This window comes from Sinocyclocheilus rhinocerous, unplaced genomic scaffold (assembly GCF_001515625.1).
Source record: "Sinocyclocheilus rhinocerous isolate Xijiao unplaced genomic scaffold, SAMN03320098_v1.1 scaffold515, whole genome shotgun sequence".
In the NCBI taxonomy this organism is placed as follows: Eukaryota; Metazoa; Chordata; class Actinopteri; order Cypriniformes; family Cyprinidae; genus Sinocyclocheilus; species Sinocyclocheilus rhinocerous.
In genome coordinates this window covers 365,455-389,851 of record NW_015660140.1, presented here as the reverse complement: position 1 = coordinate 389,851, position 24,397 = coordinate 365,455, and the positions used below count along the sequence as shown (strand labels likewise).

At 38.1% G+C, this 24,397-nt stretch overlaps 2 protein-coding genes across 5 annotated transcripts in view; both read left to right on the top strand.

The window, feature by feature from the left end:
- The window catches only part of dock8 (dedicator of cytokinesis 8), a 50,403-nt gene extending 49,085 nt beyond the window's left edge, over positions 1-1,318 (top strand). For all 3 annotated transcript variants that reach the window (XM_016533999.1, XM_016533998.1, XM_016534000.1), the window contains one exon: positions 298-1,318. In XM_016533999.1, coding sequence (XP_016389485.1) covers positions 298-349 — 52 coding nt within the window. In that variant the 3' untranslated portion in view covers positions 350-1,318. The remainder of the gene's footprint in view (positions 1-297) is intronic.
- A 230-nt stretch (positions 1,319-1,548) lies between these two features.
- The window catches only part of aopep (aminopeptidase O (putative)), an 89,783-nt gene continuing 66,934 nt past the window's right edge, over positions 1,549-24,397 (top strand). For both annotated transcript variants that reach the window (XM_016534002.1, XM_016534001.1), the window contains exons 1-7: positions 1,549-1,626; positions 3,576-4,468; positions 6,184-6,350; positions 6,455-6,599; positions 7,592-7,858; positions 22,113-22,302; positions 23,539-23,645. In XM_016534002.1, the coding sequence (XP_016389488.1) occupies positions 3,729-4,468; positions 6,184-6,350; positions 6,455-6,599; positions 7,592-7,858; positions 22,113-22,302; positions 23,539-23,645 (1,616 nt within the window). In that variant the 5' untranslated portion in view covers positions 1,549-1,626; positions 3,576-3,728. The remainder of the gene's footprint in view (positions 1,627-3,575; positions 4,469-6,183; positions 6,351-6,454; positions 6,600-7,591; positions 7,859-22,112; positions 22,303-23,538; positions 23,646-24,397) is intronic.

Sequence of the window (24,397 nt, the reverse complement as noted above, 5' to 3'; positions counted from 1 at the left end):
ACACAAAATAGAATTAATAATTTTCATTCTTTCTTTCTCTAATCTCAACATAGAGAACAGGACTGACTTTGCTTATCTGTTCATCCAGACATTGTTCTATTTACTCCTGTATGCTGCTTTATATTCGGGACAGTTTGAGAGTTGCACGATACCAAACACTGACTGTGTGAATATGGACGACTTTTTTTTTTTTTTCCTAGCACTCCTCTTTCGCATTGCAGCTCTTTCTGTGGAGCTGTTTCTTTCTAACATTACATTCGCTGCTTAAGCTCCTGTTCCCTCTTGTGTTTGTAACAGAGATTCCTTCAAACGGCAGAGCCTCCGTCGGACACAAGATGAAAATTCATGATGTCAAGAGAACGTCTCCAGAGGATATCAAGGGAAGGATGTTGCAGTGTGCCAGGAAACAAGAGCTCCGTCAGCTGATAATTAGATGACTCGAGCAGAGTTTTATGCACTGCGTTGAAACCCCCTGAAAATATCACAGATTGTTGTATTCTATATTACTGTATATAAGGAATAGATTTTAAGGGATGTAGAACTTTATTTGCTTATAATTGTTTTTAGAACAAAAACCTCAGTCAGTCAGTTTTTTTTTTTTTTTTTTTTACTTTTTCTGGATATGGTTCGAATCTTCCTTAGTATGTTACTACATATATTATATTCTTAACTAACAGACATGTTACATGTGAGGAACAAATCTACAACCTTAAATTAACTGCTTCAAGACCGAAAACCTGATCATATTTCAAAGACACTGAAAGTGTTAAAAGTGTAAAAAATGGATAAAAGGGACAGTTATTGGTATAATGTATGTTTACATAGAGCTAATATAACATGAATCATGATTTTTCAGTTTGTTTGTCCTGTTCTATGTATATTGTAATTGCAGAGATTTACAAGATACAGTTTTGTATATATAGTTCTATTTTATTTATAGAGAATATTTAGCTCTTAGATGCATATTCCAATATTAAAATGTGACCAGACCAGATCAGAATAAAAGTAAATCAGGTTTACAGAGATAAAAGAACAGCACCAGTTAAAAGTGCAGAGTAAGAGTGCATCAAATGTTTACTTTTGCCTCCTGTTTCTTAAATAACTGTAAATTGTGTCAAATTAATGATTTATTCTTTTTATATTTTTTTTTCCAATTTACAAGTGCGCTGCACATAAGCTTATATTATATGTTGTTTCTGTTTCCAGTGCTTCATTACATCTGTTACATATTACTGCTCTGAAAACTATAAAAACAGTATGTTGGTTTTATTAAACGTATAGGTGATTGCAATTTCAACTTAGACTATTTCTGTTGGAAAAGCACAAAATAAATACAAATAAATAAATATTTTTGTCAATGAAATTTGAATGCACTTCCTTAAAAAGCTAAATACCTGTTGTGCAGTAATATTGTGTTGAGAAATATTATTTTGACTTAAAAAGCATTATTTAGATCTATTATTGCATTATAAAGTATAATTCAGTGGCATTTTTGATTCAGTCAGAGCTCAGGTAAATCCTTATGAGATCCAGCTCAGCTTCCTGTCGCTGCATGATGACGCATATCGCATGAGACGGCGTTTCGGCAGCTTTTAAGCGATGTAGTACTGTCACAGGGAGGAACAGGTTCGTGAAACAACTCTTGGTATATATAAAATGACTTATAGCTTTATATTGCTGCGGTGCAAACCAGCTATTGCAGCTAATTGTCAGTTGCATGTTCTACTGTAAGCAAATCAGAAGAGTCGGAAAAGAAAACCTGGACTCTCACTTCAATAACAGGTGGCTTTATTAGAGTGTATTAAAGCTGATTTGTTGATAAGTTTTGAACCCTCTGTTTGACTGCATTCGAGTCGGACGTCCGCGTCGAATCTCGTGCTTTAAATGTGCACATCTGTGGAAGTAAGGTTCTTCTCATTTCTGGTCCTGAAGTCATCTAACTCTTCAAAGTTTGGATGTTTCCCCACAAATTCTGGTCTTGAAACTTCTATTGTTAATTAAGAAGTTATCTTTAATAAGATTAAAGAGCCGTTTAATCGTGCCGTCAATTTGTAGGCTAATTCCTTAAGGGTTCTCCACATTTTCCTATGATATTTGAAATTTTCTTAAGTTGCAGTGCGTTGAGCTCTCTCGGCCACCGTATAAAATATTAATTAGGCTACACCTTAAAAACTACTTTCTAAATCTATGTGATTAATATTTTTGTGAACGATTAATTCATGCATATGTTTGGTTGCACCAAAATCGTCTGGGGCCCCTATATTTTCACCACCTATCTTCCTGCTAGCGACGGCCCTGAGTATGAATGTTATCTGGACGTACTACATCTACCATGGTGTCACTGTCATGTGGCTAACAGTATCATACATTCATAACACTTTCTTAGAAGTTTCAATTTAGACTACAATTGCTAAGCACAACACATCCTTTTAATATAAGAAAACATGGAAGTCTCTTCAAGTAATGTTAACTACAGAGTATATACTACTCCGAAATCAATCAAACATTATAAAAATCCATAGGAAATTTCAGACAGTACCTATGGCTCGAAAACCTTCAAGGTTTCAAGACCACAAACTGAACAGCTCTGGGGAAGATATCCAAACTGTGCAGTGCTGGGTTATTTCAGTATTGAGAACTACTGCTACGAAGACAGAATGAATATGAGTGGATTGCCTAGTCATCACCCAGAGAGTAGTATTTAACTTAAGGGTTATTTATGGTGTTTGATGGAAGTGTCTATGTGTGAGTGATTTAACACCTGATTATGGGCCTCTGGTTATAAATTGTCACTTTAAGCACCTCTTATTAAATTTCCCCTTTGCACGGAAGAGAACACAATTGTACACTTCAAAGGTCTGAGTGTAGCCTATCCTTACAAGACAATGAAATATAGAAATGAATATTCTTCTTGTTATTAGTAAAACATTTATTTGGGTAGTTAAGAAATAGGATAGACCTTTTAAACTTTTTTAACCATCATCAAGATTTTAGTTAAAAAAATTATGTATTGGCATAGGGGAAAGTTTGTTTAAAGTTACAGCATATATTTACATGTACAATGAACTTACAGGGATAGTTCACACAAACATTTATACTCAAATTTTTCGTAACCAACATTCTTCAAAATATCTTTTTATGGTCCACAAAAGAAAAAAAAGCCAAACAGGTTTGGAACATGAAAGTAAGTAGGCTAAATGTTGACAATTGGAATTTTTGATGAACTATTCCTTGAAGTAGTTCTGTGGCAAGACATTTTAAAAGTGCAAATGTTCAATACAATTTAATATTCCAGTTAATAGGTTATACAAAACTGAATACATAAGATAAGATAAAAGTCTTGTTCAAAATAGTTTTAAAAGTATAGCATGTCACCCTGCTTGAAAGTTCATGCCAACTACCCATGTAATTATTTAGGATGGTACCGAATAATAGAATGTACGATGGCCTGAGGATATCTATGTTATTTAAGAGGTCTATCTGAAGTATTATGGTTACAGATTAATGCTGTGATTGAGTGTTTACCATACATAGATTCATTGAAGTAATATTTTCTTTAACATTTATAATTACAGGCTATTAAATTCCTCAGGACCAGATGCAGACTCAATAACGGAAGTTAAGAGACAGAATTATTTTACAAATAGCATTCCGTTTACATTACTCCTAATGATATTTCAGTCTGGTTTTAAAGATCTGTTCCTGCCTAAAGAATATTCCCATAAGATATGGAAAGTAACCGCGGTCTGGATCTGGATCCGAATAAAGATGACCTGCCCCTGCGGGCTAACACCAACCATATGCTCGTCCGACACTATGTTCTTGACCTGACTGTTCACTTCCAAAGGAAGGTCATTGGTGGCAGCATTGTTCTGTTTCTGGAGCCCGGTGTGGTTTCCAGCAAACAAGGTGAACCAGGATCTATATCAAACACACCAGTGCAAAACATATCTCAGGTGTCATCTAAACATGACGTAAGTTCTCCCATCACACCTGAGCCAAATAAGGTGATACCCCCTGAGGAACCATCACGTTTGTGTGGAGGAAATGATGTCAGTAGTGTCTTGTGGTGTGATGAGAGTGAAGAATTCACCTTGGTGCTGGATTGCTGTGACCTGACGGTGTCAAAAGTGGAAGAGTTGGATGTAACTGCAGTACCTGATTTAAAGAAACTTGACGTAGACCAACAACATGCAAATACAGATCATCCGTCATCCAGTCTGGTACAAAGGCTGGTCTCTATGCCTTCCGTCTGCTGGAGACTGCAGCATGAGCTATACGTCCAGTGCAGCCGTTCTCCTACTCTTCATAATGCCCAACCTCTACGGTTCCACACAGACCGGTGGAGTCTTCAGATCAGGAAGGAAGGGGTTTGTGCCCCTCATGATTTCCCACGTGCTGTCAGAATATGGTATGAAACTAAGCTCACAGGTGGTTCTGTGAGGTGGACAAAAGACCAGGATGGCAGGTAGGCTACCAACCATGTGCAGATATTTACATGCACCCACAACTATGGTTGGATTATATTCATACATTTCCTAGAGTCACAAGCTCTTGGTTCAACTAAATGTAATTCAAATTAATTTGGACATAAATCTGTTATAAATATTTTTAACTAAGATAAAAAAGCCTTCTTGGCTTCTACATGTGTGTATGTACAGTACATACACACAAATAGTAACAAACGGTAGCCTAATTAAATCATGATTCAAATGGTTCATTAGTTTGGACGAGTCATTTGTTCATGAATCGGTCTACATTTGCTTATAAAAAGAATTGTTTGTAAGAATAATTTGTTCGTGAGTCGGACTGCATTTATCGCGCTGTATGTTATGGCAGCAACCCGCGAAGACAACTTAATAGAAATGATTTTCTTGGCATTATTTTAATTATCCCACGTGGGACGAAGAGGATTAATAATAATAATAAATAATATTAATTATTTTGCCGTGGGACTGTAAATTCAAAAAAGCGTTGCAGAAAACGCTGGCATAGAGTAATCGACATTCTATTATAATGATTCTAGATAAATATAGGCCTATCTGTGTAGGCTATAAAATATAATTGATACAACAATGTTGATTCAGAAACTGTTGTTTTAAAGAGTTAATCCAAAGAGGAATTCGTCAGACTGATTAAAACGACAACTTTTTTTTTTATGAATCATTAAAAATATCGGTTTGAACGAGTTTTGTCATTACATACTGGCAGCGCGAAGAAAAAAAACTTAAAGGCAGAGTAAGTGATTTCTGGTAGCCAATGTTGATATTTGAAAACACCAAAACAAACACGGCCCTACCCCAAAAGGGTCTTGCCCCTATTTTGATAGCTCCGCCCCACATATACGTACGCAACCCAGGCAACGATTAGTTCTGTGAAACAAAGCAAAACCAATGTTACACCGTGTCTACGGACGTGAGTGGCGCGGCGCAACAAATCCCGACAGAAAACTGCTGCCGGGTTCTATTTATGACGTGCTGACATACATTTCAAATGGTTTTCAACGGTCGTTTGATCGCGTCCGGTGTAGGCAGACTTTAGCTGTTGTAGACACTGTGTTACTCACCTATTGAGAAGAAACAAAGCAACCTCGGCGTCCGATTGCAGGCCTCCGCTCCTTGAGTTCTCTCCAGCGCTGGAAAGCTGATCCGATATTTACACGGGTCCTACTTCTTGCCTTATCTTTCCGCAGACGTTTTCCTCTTTTGTTTTTTTATCCGCCATCTCTATCTTTCTGTCGCTCGGCTCGGCTAATGTCCGTCCCATGCACTGAAAGCTCTCTCCTCCACATCACGAGTAGACATGCCCCTTATTGCTGATTGGCTACAAGTTTGTTTTGCTATTCGGCCCGAATCAGTTTTCTAAAGTGTTTTTGAAAAATCACATACCCTGCCTTTAATAGTGTTTTCTTGTTATCATTTCACTGTCACTGCTGCGACCGTTTTATCTCATCACATTCAACTCGAAATGTAAGCTTGGGTAATATAGGCTATGACTTACTTTGACGTTGGACTGTATACAGGAATAGAGTAAAATATGGACAATTAAATGGCATTTTAATAATCCATATTTTTCAAATTAAAGAGTTCAATTGAATATTGCGATGAAGAGTCCATTTTCACCCAGTTCGACCCACACACAACCATATCCAGGATATTCTGATGCCACATCTTTATCTTTTAGATGCTGTGTATATACCATGGGCTCGCCCATCAACAACAGAGCCCTCTTCCCGTGCCAGGAGCCACCTGTTGCCATGTCAACGTGGCAGGCGCGTGTGAGAGCTCCGTGTGATTACACTGTTCTAATGAGTGGTGAAAATCAAGCCTTTCCTAAGCCTGCGGACACAGGTACAGTTAAAACCCTTACTCAGCACTTCAGAGTCACGGAGGTGTAATTTAATGCGCTAATTTTATTATGGAAAATGCTGAAGTCTTTTCTTTACTCCGTTCAGGTTTTCTGCAGTGGGATTATTATGTTACAATGCCAATGCCAGCCTCTACCTTTACCATAGCGGTGGGGCAATGGCTAGAGGCTGGAGTAAAACATCTCAACTTTGAGATGGAAAAAACAGACGAACCTTACGATAAAGAACCCAGGTATCTTGTTATGATAAATGTCAATATAGATAAGTATTGACTTTTAGACTCGTTTGTAGTTTTTGGAGAACATAGATATAGGCCCTATTATAAATTTTATTTTGGCATATTTTACAGTTTATTTATAATTTAAGTTTTTTTTTTTACAGATTTGAAAATATCCCAATGAAAAAAAAATTAAATACCAGAAGAACAAGAGGTATTACATAGTCCAGTTATTAGGCTACACTGTAAAAAAATTACATTAACTACCAGACAAAAAGTTGCATAGATTTCAGTGCTTTTTAAACATTAAATGTTTTAAATGCTTCTTTTGTTTGTTCTAAAGGGTTTATGTATAATTTGAAGTTATTTATAAAATGTTAGAAATTTGGTTAGCAAAGAGTGCATTTCTATGGTAACGTATTTTCTGTGTAAAATAAATAATTGCATATTGTTTTTTACCTTCCAAAATGTCTTTCTGAAAATGAACAAAAACATATAAAATACAGAAAACATGCACCCAAATTTTCTGTTAATAAATCCTTCCATATCAATCTTGAGTAAATACAATGATAAAACAAATGCAGAATTGTGCAAAATGAAAAGATAATTGTTTCTTTTTCAAGTCTATGAAATTCACAGATGTATGAAATGTTCCGCTTAAATCTTTCCAAAACATGCTTGATGATGCTGATAAAATATTATGCATTCTAAATGGAACCGACAGTCATCAATATTTGCATATTGCATTGCTATTGGTGTTCTTTCTCACATCTGTTTGCATATTAAACTGTGATTTGTCTTTGGTTTCTTGCATATATATGTAACTTTTTATTGCCATCTTTACAAGATATATTGACACTGTGATATTTCTTGTGTGCAGATGACAGAAAACTAGACATGGCATCTTCAGTGCAGTATTTCTTTTACTGTATGCTGAATCAAAGCCTAAAAGTTGATTGTTTATAGGGTATTCTGCTTGAATATTTGCATCTTTCTCTGTATTGCAGTTTTTCTTTGGACAATGATGATCAGCAATATGTTTGCTCCCACATGGATTATCCCTGTCACTTCATGGTCAGTGCTGCCAGGGCTCAGACTGTTATTCCTCACCGGGTATTTGCCCCACCCTGCCACCTGCAGAAGGCAAATGACATGGTTTTACCCCTACTGCCTCTCTGTCTGACTGCGGCCCACTCTGTTCTTGGTGTCCATCCATTCTCACGTCTAGATGTGCTCATTGTTCCTTCAGGGTTCTCCAGTCTGGGCATGGCCAGGTAAATGCCGCATTTCTCTTAAATATGATTCTGAAGTAAAAATATTTGTTTAATCTGTAGCATGCAGCATTCTTAAGGGGATGTCATGTTTTTTTCTGTGCAATAACAATAAATAGGGACTGGAACTTTCTAAACATCAAAAAGGACAAAATGCAGAAGAAAATCATAACATAAAGGTGGTCCATAAAATTCATACACTTTATTCCAAGTTTTTAAAGTTTTTTGGCAAAGAATTGCATTCCTTTCATCATTATTTAAGATTATTGCAAACAACGATCAGGACATTTTTCTCAAATTCTCCTTTTGTTTTTCATGGAAAGTCATACAGATGTGCAACAAAATGAAGATGAAATTATAATTTTTGGATGAATTGTTTAAAACATGTTTTCACCACATATTTTTCTGTTATTTGTCAGTGAAAACTAAACTTGCATCTATATTGGTTTTCGCCAGTTTTTGCACACTCCCTCTCAGTTGCATGTTGCTTAATACTGCATAAGAACATGTTTTCATTTCTCATCAACAGCAGTAAACTAAAACACTATTTAGTCTGCAAAGCAGAGGTTTCAGAAATCAAGTACTCTGAATATCAAGCCATCGCTTGGCAGCTGTTCTCACTAATTCCCTTTTGGTCTTTGGGCATTGCCCTCCAGGATGCCGCAGTTTTTATGAATTGACCGATTTAAATGCTCTTTTTGGCCAACCATGCTGTTTGTTTAGTAGTGTGGGCGGTTTGGGGTGTTGAGAACCTGTTGGATCTGTTTAAATGACAGCAGTGAAGCTCATTTTCCTTACACTGCTCAGGAAGGTCACTACTCAGGAAATGCTCAATGAAGTTTTGTTTGTGTTTACAGTATACCAAGCTTTGTGTTTTCTTCAAATCAGTGCTTGACTAGAATTTGATATGGAATTTCAGGCATTGTGCAAGTTCCAGTGAAGCAACCGCTTTGGATATAAGTAAACAGTAGTAAAAGAAAAGTAATTTGGCTAACTTACTCAGGGTGACCACAGGTCTTCCCGTATTTCCCACCATCTCCCTGTCCAGGAATAAGTATTCCACAGGATATGGGGTCATTACCCGGTGGCCCAGGCTGGTTCCAGCCATTCACTGAGAGAAAATGTCACATTCTAATTAGCACTGGGCATGCATCTTAACAGTGGTCACTCCTCTGTTTTTCTTTTCCTGAATTAGGTGCTCCCTTTCTGCTTGAGCTAATGTGAAGCACAGGACTGCAGGATTTTTTTTCGGTCTGGAGACTATTTAGTTGCCTCACCGTTTATTACAGCTTGGTTTTATTAGCCGCCCTGCAATAACTGCCAGTGGATGACAGAAATATGTCTGTGTGCAAGAGAAACGGATACTTATCTTCCCTCTCCTTTGCCCTGTATGGGTCACAGCAGGAGACAGGCAGTTGCCCCTTCTCTATAGAATGGTACAGTCCTCCAGGCCTTTCTTGAAGCCCAAATCAGAGCAAAAAAAGAGTAATCAACAAAGTACATTTTGGCCAGGAGAGGGGCACTTTGAGATGCTGATCCCCCAGGAGTTGGAGAGGATGTGTGGATTATTCCCAGCAACAAAAGCCTTTCGTTCCTGGAACCACTTCAAAGACAGGAGCTGTTTAATCTGAAAATTGGGAAGTATGTGGGCCCAAATCCTTGGGGCCGAGCCAATATCTGCTTTTATATCACGCTTGTTCATTTGCAGCTGGGGCTTTGGACATAGCAGCGGTGCTGCTGGTGGTTCTCTGGAGGGAAGGAAGTAAAGATTAAGAAGTCAAGAAAGGCCAGGCCTGATAGTGTGTGCTGTGCTTCCTCCCAAATACCCGAATGACTGCTGTTCCAGTGCAAAAAAACAGCAATTCCACTGGGACGTTATTCTTGGCTCGATTCCTCCGAATCTGATTTGTGAAATCCTTGAATCTGATGACAGGCTTTTTGAAGCTTGAGGAAATATTTCTGCGAGGAACATCATCACACTTCCATCCTGTGTAGCTGACCGATCACGTAGGGTTGATTCTAGGCCTTGTCGGCTATGAGACGATGACGTAAACACGAGATGCTCATATCTTCAGATCTTCAGAGGAAGGGCACAGCACTTTCCTCAACTTTGAACTTTCTGTCCCTTAACACCTCTTTTACGCCACAGCAGGACATAGTTGGAATACTTCATGTGCCAGATGTGCAAATATGGGCATCGGCTGCTTTTGTGGCGAAACTGAGGGCTTCTAGATCTCAGAGAAAACCCATTTCATTGTGTTTTCCCACACTTTGTCAATGATGTAAGGTGTTCAGTGACAGTAGGTGGGTAATAGTTTTATCTACTTTTGATCTAGGATCTAAAACTGTATTGTTGCAGCTGCCAAAGTATGTATTAAGTCATCGCTGAATTGTTGCTGTATGGTAAGGCAAGCACACCACGAGAGATTCAGATGTGTCCACATGAATAACTTGTATAGAGAGATAGGTTAAAGGAATTCCTGCTCAGTATTATTCATCCAGACATTCTTATGAGTAATTTCCAACCCACTTGAGGTGCATTTTGTGTACTTTTACACTGTATAAATAGCTCATCTCGGTCAATTACTTAGCAATTACTCTGCTGCTGAGACTAGCAGTTGACCTTATATAGCCTGTTAGCTCTGACAGAACTATGAAGGGGTCTGGACCAGCACCCAAAGAGCCGGAATGATCTGAAGAGTGAGTTTGAAGAAATATGCAGAACATGCCTTAAAAATGTAAAAACTTTAAGTTGGATTCTAGAATCATTGCAACTTTACTTTAGCTCATTCGACAGGACATGTGGCTGTTATAAAGTTGATTACCACAAAAATTAAACTGTTTGTTCACCTAAAAATGAAAGTCCTTTATTAATTACTCACCCTTATGTCGTTCCAAACCCGTAAAACCTTCTTTCATCTTCGGAACACAAATTGCAATATTTTGTATAAAATCCGAGAGCTTTTTGACCCTCCATAGACACCTCCGCATGCACCGTGGTACTCTAGTGAATGCGCGTCGAAAACTGATGGGGAAGAGAAGAAATTGTTGAATGAAGTGTTTTTTTGGTTTGTTTTCTTTGTGCACCAAAAGTATTCTCATAGCTTCATAATATTACGGTTGAACCACTGATGTCACATGGACTATTTTAACAATGTCCTTACCACCTTTCTGGGCCTTGAACGTGGTAGTTGCGTTGCTGTCTATGCAGAGTCAGAAAAAAAAAATATATCAAAAATATCTTAATTTGTGTTCTGAAGATGAACGAAGGTCTTATGGGTTTAGAACGACATGAGGGTAAGTAATTAATGACAGTAAGTAAACACGGTCCATTGCTCAGAGACGCAAAACAGCGCTGTGATCTTTGTTTGCAACTATTTTCGTTGGCAAAATTGAGCAAAAACAGGCATACAAATGTAAGTCATTTAATGCTAACTTTATTAAACTTGTATAAAATGATTATTACATTTGTTATCATGCTGATATCTGGAGAAAAAGCGGCACTCTTTGTGTGATATATATTAAAGGGGTCATATGATGCTTTTTTTAAAGATCATTATTTTGTGTATTTGGTGTAACAGAATATGTTGACATGCTTTAATGTTCAAAAAACACATTATTTTTCAAATACTGTACATTATTGTAGGTCCTCTATGCCCCGCCTCTCTCAAACGCTTTGTTTTCTACAAAGTCCCTCCTTCCGACAAGCGCAGTCTGCTCTGATTGGCCAGCTGACCCAGTGCATTGTGATTGGCTGAACACCGCAAGCACTCGTCGGAAATGTAACGCCCCTTACCATAATCGCGAGCTTCATCTTTCAAAATAAATGTAAAGACAGTAAATAATGTCATTAGTTTTACCATCAGTTCAAGCCTGAAAGGGGAACAGAGTCGCGTGACAGACACAGTGATGAAGCTGGTATGTGTTTGCAGTACACAAGCCACGGTTAAGACAGCTGACTCCACTGTGATGTGACCCTGTCTCTCTCTCTCTCTCGCTCACACACACACACACACACACGTGATGCGCAAAACTCCGCATTTGAACGGTCAATAGCAAATACTTAAACTAATAACAAATCAGTAGCTGATTCAGAAGCTCCAGATTGTCATAGCAAAGTCAGAATTACCTCCTCTCCTAGGTTCACGAAACGGTCGTCTATAAAATGCATTGCTGTTCTGTTGTAAGTAATCTTAAAGATTCCTAAATGCATCTACTTTCGGAAGGCCAAATAAAGTGCTTTTGCTTTCGCCTAGAAACACACAGCGTCTCCCTGACATGGCTGCATCAACACTAACTGCAGTTACTGAAACCACGCTGCCTTTCTTTGTGTGCACATTTGGGCCGCATTATGCAAATATTTCCACATAGTGAGGTAGATATGTGGGGGCGTGTTAGAACGAGCCGTTTTAGGGGGGCGTGGCAGAGTCTTAACTTTGATAAAGAATATCTCTTTGGTTTTGAGACTTTAGTCTTTGCAACTTCAGGGATCTTATCTATGCACAATCAGCTTGTAACACTCCAAAGAGAAAGGAAAACTTGAAATCGCATCATATGACCCCTTTAAGTTAACTATATTAAATTATATAAGTATAAAAAAGCATACAGAAGCATTTTTGCCATCTACAATTTAGAATACCTTGAATTTTTTCTTTTAATATAGACTAATCACGTGCGTGCACTCTCTGTGTGTGATTTTGTGATATAATCGATAAAGTCAGATTGCACATCATTACAACAACACTTACCATAATATCACAGTATATCGCACAGCACACACCAGTTTCACACAGAGTGGAAAATGAAATCATCCGCGGTTGTGCGCGCACTTGTTTGCACATGAGCAAATGTGTTTTTAGGAGTCACTTGCAGACGCCAGACCACTGATTCTTCTAACCTGCTTTCTTGCAGTCCGTGTTCTTCTGACTTTATTTTGTAGTAAGTAACGAATTTGCTACGGGGAAATGCATCGGAGTAAAAGTATACATTTTAATGAGGAAATGTAGTGGAGTAAAAGTGAAAGTTGGCAGAAATATAAAAACTCAAGTAAAGCACAGATACTCCCCAAAAAAAATACTTTTAAGTACTGTAACGAAATATTATTACTTTGTTACATTACACCACTGCTTTTAAATCAGAATTGTCACAACTGTCTCTCTACTGTACAGTATATGAGTGAATTATCTGCTCCATCTGGATTTGAGCAGTTTTGGGGGCAGAAATGTATTTCAGGTAGACTTTTATTTGTTCGAGCTGAAGGAATGAGCAGGTGGTACATTTTGCCCAGAGAGCTTCAGCTTGGCGGAGACCATACTCTTCATCACCTGAACAGGTAGTCAGCAATTGAACAGAAGGAATAAAGAAGAAATTTGGGTCTGTTTCCCTGAGGTGCTACGTTAGCTGTTAAAGAGCTGCTGAAGGTAGGGATATTAAAGGTTAATCAGAGGTTACTGCACTCACACGCTTTCCAGTACATTTATACGCAGAGTAGGACAAATTTGCTTTAAAGTGATTTTGCTATTCAGTGCAGTTATGATTATGTAAACTCTTCAAAGATGAACAATATACAAATTTTCCCTCTCAGAAATATGCACCACCCACATACGGCAAATTTGGGATTCGAAATGTTTAAGGGGGCGAATTAATCATCCTTACGCTCTGACTCACTAGAGTATGTTAGATTACAGCAGCATGACAAATTATTGGATTTTGCAGTTCTGAATAACACAGGCATTATGTGGACCGAGGGTAATGAAAAAGCAAAAACATTATTTAAATGTAGTCTCACATTTTAATATCAGTAAGTTTGCGGCTGCATGAAATGCTCTCATTATAATCAGTCTGCCTCTGCCTTTGGTTGTTGAAATTGGTTTGTGCCTATTCAAATATTATATGCTTTTCCTCCGCGAGGGAAGGACTGATTAGATGTTCTGATTGGGCCACAAATGAATGTCTCAAACATTGAAGTAGTGCCACTTTTCAACATTACTTCTGTTTGTAATTGGAGACTCTGGCTTAGGTTTTTAGGGTATTTTCGAGGTGTTTTAGTTTTGTTGTGGTGTGTGTTTACAGGTAATATCTGGATTGCATGAACTCCAAGCTCATTTCTTTGCTGACGTGCTCTTCCTGCAGTCTTAAAATGACCATATGGGGAAAGGAAAGTGGAGTCCCTTGGGTGCGGAGCATAATGTGGACGACGGATATGAAGCTTTTGGAATGTGCTGGACTAGCCAGGGAGCTCGGGAGGCTGAGATAACACCACTTAAATAGCCCTTTCTCTCGCTTTTTCTTCTCTCTCCCTCTCTCTTTCACTTCACTTTCTTGTTTCACTTCTCTCTGATTGCTGAGTAACCTAAGAAGTGTGTGACAGAGAGCGTCTTTCAGACCAGGGGGACTTTGGCACGAAAGACAGCTGTTAATCAAATTGTCAAGGATGAGATGTTTTTCTCCGCCGAGAGTCCACAGAGAGGGTTTTCTGTCCCTCCTTTGGCTGTGTGTGCACAAAAGCCACTGTGAGTGAAGGAATTCAGAGCATGTCTGCACCTGGAGAACAGGGAAGCATGTTTAAAAGACAGACATAGTTCTACGGTTTTTGTCTCTATTAGGCTGTTTTGACTTCATTAGGCGCTTTTTCAGTTTCCTAATCTCCCCGTCTGGATCTATGTGTGCTGCAAATTCCTTCATTTTTCTTTAAACGTAAATAAGCAGCATCCGATTTAGCAAGCAGGTTGTTATTAGTACTACATTTCTGCGTTGTTGTCAGGGGCCCTTGTTTCCTTGCTTTATCGGTCTCAAACTTAACCCCTTTCTGGAAGTCCAGCCTGAGTCATACTCCTATTTACCCGCCACTTCTTCATTTGACAGGATGAAGAAAAAACTGTCTTCATCTCTGTCACTGTCTTCAAACTGTTCCAAAAAACTGTCTTCCTTGGTGTGGTTTCAGACCAGACTCATATTCTCCACTGTAAATGCTGGGCCATATAGGAAAACAAATGGATATTGCTGTGTGAGACAGAACGTACGTCTAAATTAATCAAATCTGTATGGCACAGAGAGAGTTTATTTGGCCCTGGGTCTGATTTAAGGCAGTAGGAGTGGCAGTAGAAGCTGGTAAACTAGAGCAAAGTGTGAGGTGGGGAGCCATTACCCAGCATCCCTGGAGGAGCATCTACCATACAAAAATCCAGAATGGATGAGCCCATTCAAAGACTGGGCAGATGTCCCTGCTATGTGTATACTGAATCACTCGATGACACCGTAATAGTGCCTGCCATTGCATTTAATCTGATTCTCCAAGCCAAGAAAGCCGCCTTTCTTCCCTCAGACCTCCGACCAGACACAAATATAACAAATCTAAGCACAGAGAATCTTTAGAAGTCTGTAGCAGACTAGGACAGGGTGTTATTGCTAGATTTGAGCTAATCGTCCTTCCCATGGAGTCAGGATAAAACCCAGAGAGAGATGCACAAAAGCATTCAGAAGCAAGAAATGTTGACATTGTGGATAACCATCTAAAGTTATATAGACTTGATTGTATGTAGGCTGTTGGCACTCCACATATTTGAGCACACACTCAAAATATAATTTCATTATTTAATGCAACAATGAAATATTACATTAAATAATACAGATACGCTCTATATAGGGATGTAACGATTCACTCAACTCCCAATGCAATATGATTCATGATACTGATTTCACGATACTGATTTCACAATATGATTTTCTCATGATTTTTTAAAACAAAATTAGATTTAAGACAAATTATAAATGAAAAGGTGTCCTTTTATTTCTCAGACAAAATGCTGCATATTTATTGGTGAAATTGAAATATGGCAAATAACAAAATTAAATTGAAATTTTAAAACAAATTCCAAATCAAAAAGTACTCTCCAAACTAAGGCTTTGTCTGTGCTCTATTTAAAATTAGAGGCAACCACTGCATTTTAATCACAATTTAAACAAAGATGCTGCATATATGCAGCATGAGCAGTTTTTTTTTATTTAAATAAGATTGTATAAATGTGAAGCAAAAACAGAATGGTCTGACTTTAGTTTTGTTAAATTATGCTACATAAAATATCTGAAAAAAAAATAAATAAATAACAGCAGCCAGGCTGAATGAAAATGCAAAATTCACTCTCTGACAGCAGGTGGCGCTTATGGAACAACGGCAGTACAGCGTTTCCTTGGTTGCCGCTGTAAACAAAGAAGTGCTGTGCTTATAAATATTATGCATTATACAGAGGCAAGATTAAAAGAAAATACCATATAAACATTTTACCATATAAAGACAGTCCGTTCTCTGTAGAGATACATTCATATCGAGATTCATTTAACCGACTTAAATCGTTACATATTATACATATTATTTTTTATCGATTTTCAACAGTGCATTGTTACATCCCTAACTCTACAGTACTGTACATTATGTACTTTATTTACAAATGTTTTTTTTTTACCGTCATTGATTAAGCCACAAATTGCTTTACTTTAGTCATTTTTTTATTTATTTTTATTCCTGAAAAGAAAGTTTTGAAATTGCACTTTGTGCTTCTTATAGCTGAGTGCCACAGATGCTAAAATGGAACAGTACAATGGAGCATGGTCGATAAAGCTGAGGAGACTGAAAAATACTTCAGCCTGATGACATAAGCTGAAAAGCAAAGTTGTTTCGGTCTTGAAATAAGCTAATATATTTTTATCAACGCTTACAAAAACAAACATTTGTATTAAGAAAGCAAACAGGGTCAAGTTTGATTTCATGTTGTCTTTTCTGTGTCCTGCATTCCACACGTGCCAGAAATCTGCATTCTCGACCAGTGACTTCATTCATAATATAGCTTTGAACACTGGAAGGAAGCTCAGATAATGGGGCCTCACACATTGTAAGCTTTGCATAAACATCTGCTGCTGCTTCTCAGTCCGGATGGTCTTTCTGGTGCTGATGAGCGCCTCCAGCTCAGTTTACGCACACTCCTCAGCAAGCCTCTGAAACGTTAATGTGGAGCAATCAAGTTAAAATGGTGCCATGAGGCACTCCGCGATAAACATCGTCAGCGATGCGAGCGAGGGTCTATTTTCCAGATTTCCCACTCGTATGGTTGGTAGAATGTCTTCATATGGATTGCATTGTTGTGGTGATCTGTAGCAGGCTGTGCTTGCATCACGGAGCGTATGCTACAAATCCTGATAGTCTCGCCACAGCAGCGGCCTCTTGTGTGGGTATTTATTCTCGGGATTTCATGTTTGACACACGTGATCTGCCCTAAAAAGGACTGGCGTGCAAAAGGAGCCCCACAGGGCCTACAGAGAGAATCACACCTCATTTTGCAGCCCCACTAGCTAATCTACAGTCTAGACAGGAATACCACCCATTAAAGCCTGAAAGCCAGGAAGAAAAGGGACTGTGGTAGATCAGTTTTGTTCTGCGAGGTTCTTCCAGGTTTTTCCGTCTATAATAAGCTCATGCAATCAGACTGAGGAGAGTGGGAAATTAAATAAGAGACAAATAGAACGAATGAGCGCAGCCAGCACATTAGTAGAGCCACTTTGAGGAGACGGGAGGTGATGATAAATATGGCTCTTAATGTCTGAAACAGCACTAGCTCATAGACTTCTCATTGGGGGTTGGTCGTTGCCTAGTGGTTAATGATCTGGGTTCAGGGGTATAACTACCCATTTGTTGGAGGTTGGTGCCCTTTAGTGTTTTGTTTATTTCACTGTATGATGTAGTTTAGAAGAGTTCTTACCTTTTTGGCTTTTTAGAGTCTAATATGCATTGATGACAGTTTCATGTCAGTAAGTATATGTTTACATGCACAGTTGTAATCGAGTTGCAGTGGGTTTGCTGTCTTAATGAATAGTTCACCCAAAAATGAAAATGTTGTAATCATTTACTCTCCCTCATGTAGTTCCAAACCTGTAGGCCTACAAGTTTTTTTTTTCTTATGCTGAACACAAAAGAAGATATTTTGAAGAACCAAACAGTTGCTGGTCTCCATTGACTTTCTTAGTAGGGAAAGAAATACTAATGAAGTCAATGGTGACCATCAACTGTTCCACTACTGGCATTCTTCAAAATATTTTCTTTTATGTTCAACATAAGAAAGAAACTCATACAGGTTTGGAACGACATGAGGGTGAGTAAATGATGACAGAATTTTCATTTTTGGGTGAACTATCCCTTTATGTATACATGACACACTGCATTGAAGCATTAAACTCATATTCAGCTCATAAGCCAATTATTTTGATTTGATCAATGTGTATTCATACTGTAGAGGACGATGATGAGCATCATTGCGTTATCTAGGTCATTTAGTCTCACTTTAATCTGAAATGATGCCAGTCTGGTTTTTGCAAAGCTTTTACATGACATTTTAAAAAGGCAAGCTATTGCTTTAGCCTGACTAAAATTGAACTTTTTAAAGTGCATAGAAGCCCACTTATTGACTCACCGGTTGCTTTCAAGTTTGTTTAGAAGTCTGTTCAAGCAAACTTGAGTTTCATACAAAAAAAGGCTTAAATATCATATGCCTAGTTGTCTAATACCGTAGCATGACTAGGTTCATGAGTGTGCAATATTTGCTGTTAAAAACTAATGAGTTAAGGTTGAAATGATGTTCCAGTCATCACCACTTCTGCTGAAAGTTCCTGGAGGTCTTCCTCCAGTTCACAACTGGAAGGATGTGGGACAGTTATGAGATCTTGCTTCAGCAGTACTGTAAAAAAGTACTGTGGCCTGTTGCATGAAGCTAGCTGAACAAACTCAGAGTTTCAGAGTAGGTTTAGAGTTGACAACAGATCAAGCCTGGTTTAGATCAGGTTCATCGGGCTCACAATGATCAATATAACCGTTCTCTGTCAAATCGGGGTTGATTCAGAGTTTGTGATTAACTCTGGAGCGCATGCACCTGAAAGTGTGACATGTGCAGCAAACAGCCAATCACGTGAAATATGGAGAGCGTCAGTTTGATTCACTTCTCGTGAGAGTGTGCGCAATTCACTTGCTGAAGATTAAGAGATGTCGTTATTAAAAATATAATACATTTATATACATTTACAAGGCAGGAGTTTGAGAAGGCAGCAGAAAATATATGACTATGCAAATGAATCAACTGAATTTATTAATTTATATAGTTTCACAAAGAGCTCAAAAGAAAATACATAAGTTTAGTCATTTTAAAAGCTTTATTGATTAAAGCTTATTTGTAGGTATATATTTAAATTAATTTAAATGCAAATTTAATTGCCATTTCATATAATAATTATATGAATATATTATATAAACTCAGAGTTTGCTTAAACTGAACTCAAACTTACCTGGGTAAAAACTGAAACCAGCTGTGTGCAACAGGCCTCTGTATAGACAAACAACAGTACAGCTGTTGAAGCACATGCAGTCGTTTGTTACATCATCTCATTTGCGTGTATGACCACTTTTGGCCTTCTGGTTTTGTCCTCAATAAGGTCATATAATAAGGATTAGACTCATTTTAGATAAAATGAATTCCCCTTGGACTAAATAAGATTTATACATAGCCTGAAAGCTGAATAAATTAGCGTTCTGTTGATGTATGGATTGTTAGGATAGGACAGTATTTGGTCGAGATACAACTATTTGAAAATCTGGAATCTGAGGGTGCAAAAAATCTAAATATTGAGAAAATCACATTTAAAGCTGTCCAAATGAAGTTCTTGGCAATGCATATTACTAATCAAAAATGAAGTTTTGATATATTTACAGTAGGAAATTTACAAAATATCTTCATGGAACGTGATCTTTACTTAATATCCTAATGATTTTTGGCATAAAAGAAAAATTTATCATTTTGACCCATACAATGTATTGTTGGCTATTGCTACAAATATACCCATGTTACTTATGACTGGCTTTGTGGTCCAGGGTCACATATATCATGAATTATGTTATTTCCTTTTTTTTTTTTTTTTTTTTTTTGATATAGTCTTTAAATAAAGTATTTTAAGCAAAGCCGAGTACTTACTTTATTCTGTGGAACACAAAAGAAGTTTTTTTTTGTGTGCAATGAATATTAATGGGGTCCAATATTGCTTTGTATTCCACAGAAGGAAAAAGTCATACTGAATCGACATGATTATCTCTCTAAGCAGTTTTGCTTCTCAAGCATAAAATCTTGTTATATTGTATATTGAGGTATTTTTACTGGAAAAAGAAAATGTAATTAGACAGGGTACAAATAAACAATGAGGTTCAATGTAGATGGGAAACGATTTGTTCCCACCAAGTTTTCCTCCTCCATGAATCTGACATTCCACATTGAGAAGAGTATGACGATGATTTTGAAATCTGAACCATTACATTCCACTTTCAGTGTTTCCTCTGGTAATTACAGGGCAGGTGGTGATATCCTGTTCTTGGATGAAAGGACGTGATTCCTCTGTCTTTCAGTAAAGATATCTTCCAGGAATTGTTGCAATGGTTTATTGATATACAGGTGCATCTCAATAAATTAGAATGTCGGTTTTTGTTAAATGTGAGCCAAAATCATCACAATTAAAAGAACCAAAGACTTAAACCACTTCAGTCTGTGTGCATTGAATTTATTTAATACACGAGTTTCACAATTTGAGTTGAATTACTGAAATAAATGAACTTTTCCACGACATTCTAATTTATTGAGATGCACCTGTACAGTACTTGTGCTTGCTTGTGTGCGCCGTAAAGGAGAACCTGTGTAGTTCAGTTTTGGATGAACTTTAATTCACTTCCCACAATCTATCTACAATATGTATTTATCAATTTATCCGTCCGTCTGTCCATCTGTCTGTCCATCTGGCAAATTTAGGCAGATCCAGTGATTATTTCATCATTAGTTGTGTCAACCTGATACCTTGTCAACATGATTTTGGACTCATAAAAAAAGTCCTCTTACTCTTGGAAGTTGTGTCATGTTAGCCAGTCAGGTTAGAGCTTGCTATAGTGGGAAGCTACTTTTCGTTTTGTGAGAAATATGCATCAGATGGTTAGTAAACAGACTCTGGTGCTCCACGTGTGAAAGAGAGGCTCTGTAGTTGCTGAAGAAATCCCTTTTTCTGGCATTTGGACAGTGTCCACTTTTAAAGAATAAGATTCTGTTGTTTAACACTTATCCTTAACAGCGCTGGGCATTTTCTGTCATCTATATCCAGAGACTGAAGTCCCTTAGCTCTATTTTAGAGAAAACTCTTAGGGCATACAGAATCCCGCTAAAATAACATATCAATGACTTTAGGGAGCAATAACAGTGTGAATGAAAGGCATGCCTGCCACCTTCAACTCAAGAGTCAAGGCCAACCTTTTTTATTGATTTCGTGCTGGTTGCTGTGGTCATTGTGTAAAGAAAGCAACAGTGAGGATGAAAAAAAACCTCTTTCCAGACCCAGGCAAGGTGAACATCTGGCTCAAAAGGTAAAAAGACATTCATAAAACTCTCAGATTATTTTATCAGGTTCATTTTGCGAGGGGAAAAAAGTGCTTGCGGCTATCTATGGCGGTATGCGTCACATTTGAAAAGCATTATGTGGCTGAGCTGAAGCCTTAGGACACAAAAGAAACAGGTTTGTTTTTCCTGACTCGTAGGAACTTTGTTTGGAACATGGTCTTGATAACAGCCCATTTGCTGTATGAAACACACAAAGCTATCTGGTTGAAAAGGTCACTCAAGGTAATTTCGGGTGAGGAGGCAAACAATACCATATTTCATCTGGTTTTATGTGCAGTCTGAATCCTGAGGTCATGTTTTTTTTCTTACACAGTTGAAAGAAAGAGCCTTATCTTCCAGTGGACATTTCCAGCTTACAGTGTTGTCGTTCAGCACATTTCGTAGTGGAACTTATCACAGTAACATCTGACGACAGTTTTACGTCTTGTAATTTGCCGCTATTAGCAAATGCACCCGGATTGTTTGGTGAAGGGTGCGGCACGGGTGGCTACTCTGAAATCCACTGGCAGCAAACAGGCCTCATTTTGGCTGAGGGCTCCACCTCCTTAACGACAGTCTGTCTACAGGAGAGAAAATCCCACACTTTGATGTTCTTTCAGGGTGGCTGAGTTTTATAACATGTTATAACTAGATCAGAGCTGAAGTCAGAGCTCCAAGTTCTCAGCACCCGCAGTAATGTTATAACCAGTGATTTGTTAGTAGACCAAATACAACCATGATGTTCAATCCTAGTCTGTTTTTCAAGTTTCTTCTTTACATAAGAAAATAAACTGATTTCTCATGTTTTTTAGTCCACATATCGTGTTCCTGTCTCAAAGCGTGCTAACGGGTGAGAGGAATCTCTGTGGGGCAAGATTGTGCCACGAAATTGCTCATTCTTGGTTTGGGCTGGCCATCGGAGCACAGGACTGGACGGAAGAATGGATCAGCGAGGGTTTTGCCACTTATTTAGAGGATGTATTCTGGAGCCATGTTCAGAAGGTATTGCGATAAAGTTGAATCGTTGACTGCTTATGTGCATCCAATCTAAGATTGGGTCATTTCCCATCCATTGTTTTCTTCCTGTCACCTCTCAAACAGCAAAAAGCATCTTAAAGGGATAGTTCACCCAAAAATGAAAATTCTGCCATTAATTACTCACCCTCATGTCGTTCCAAACCTGTAAGACCTTCGTTCATCTTCGGAACACAAATTAAGATATTTTTGATGCATTCCGAGAGCTCTCTGACCCTCCCATAGACAGCAAGGATCCTAACACGATCAAGGCTCAGAAACAAGTAAAGACATCGTTAAAATAATCCATGTGACATCAAGTGGTTCAACCGTAATCTTACGAAGCTACGAGAATACTTTTTGTGCGCAAAGAAGACAAAAATAAAAGATAAACAAAGGTCTTACGGGTTTGGAACGACATGAGGGTGAGTAATTAATGACAGAATTTAAATTTTTTGGTGAACTATCCCTTTAAATCCTAAATGCAGTGTGTTTACCGATATTCATTACACACATATTAGAGCACATGCTGACTGTTCAGAGTATAAAATGAGTTTGAAATTAAATTTTCAGCATTAACTGGAAGACTTCACTTCCTGTAATGACTGAGACCGCTAATAATGAGTCACAAACTCGCACTTGTGGAGTGTGATTGTGCTTCACATCAACACAGCTCTTCAGTTCATTCAGAATGTATTTATAATCTGTGTTCGCCGGCTCTGAATTGAAAACTATTGTTGTGCTAATGGAATGTTTCCAATACATCTTTCAACAAGCAGCATTTAAAGCTGAAGTGTGTCATTTTATTGATGTTTTCAATGACTTTCTCTTATCCCATTTTAATATGCAGAGGCTGCTATCAGCAGGTCATTCATAGGTTGATTTGAGTGTAAACACTGCACTCTGTGGCTCTATTAAAACATTGCTCATTTGTTGGAGCATCCTTAACAGCCCGACAAAAGCAACACTGGCTTAACCAAAAGCATGATTCTGGGGTGGGACAATCTGTTTGTCTGACCTTTGGCAGATGGGGGTGTGCTTGGGGAAACTTGTTCCATTAAAACAATTGTTAGTTGCATCTGATGACGCTAATGGTGCAGAAATTCCACACTTCACCTTAAAAGTTAAACTTTCTCCACACCATGTTGCCTTCCTTTGTGTTTAAATAAATTTCATTCACAGTTGCTTGATTTTGTTTGTTCTCTTTTTCTCTGTCTTTCTCAGTTGGGTTGTAGAGAGGCTGAAGAGCAGAGATGGTTAAAAGCTCTGCTGCGCTGGAGGAGACTGAGTGATGAGTTACAGAACTCTGAAGAAGAGCTGCAGGTCCTCCGGTATGATTGGCCATGTCTCTCACTCACTCCGTCTCGCTTTTTGCTTTCCTCCTCCTCTAACTGCCAATCTCTCTGTCTTTATACCCTCATTATTCCATCATCTGCACACATAACAGTTCACAAAAGAACCTAAAGTTCCCTCTTAAGAGCAGTTTTGGACCTAACACATGTTTTAGCTATGAAGTAGTATTACAATCAGTGTTAATTTCGTTGACAAATAATTTTCGTCAACAACAATTTTTTCACTGACGACAACGAGACGATAACGAACTAAAACTCTTTTTGAATGACAAAAACTATGACGTAAATCTATTGACATTTTCGTCAACGAATAAAAATGAGACAAAAATGTTAGGGAGGGACGATTTGGGAAGAGATTCATTCAGAACGAATCTGCTGCATGGTTACGAGGTTAGATGCGTACATATGAACCGGCGGGACATAAGCTAACATACACTTGCTGCACGTCGCATAAAACGTTCAAAAATGTCAATATGTGGGAGTAAGAGAAGAGCAGACATATGGATAAATCTGACGACGCAAGAGAGAACTCAATTCAGTCCGGTTTTCTGAGCGCAGACACTGAAGCATACACACAGAGAAAGCGCGTCTCACAGCTCGCGAGTACTCTTTCGCTTCGCATGAATGGAGAATTACACACAAAATGATGTCGAATTGTCCGTTTTGACGAGAATTCACGTAAACACAGTTGATTACGTCTTAAGTGAACGTAAACAGTAGGAAGAACGTGT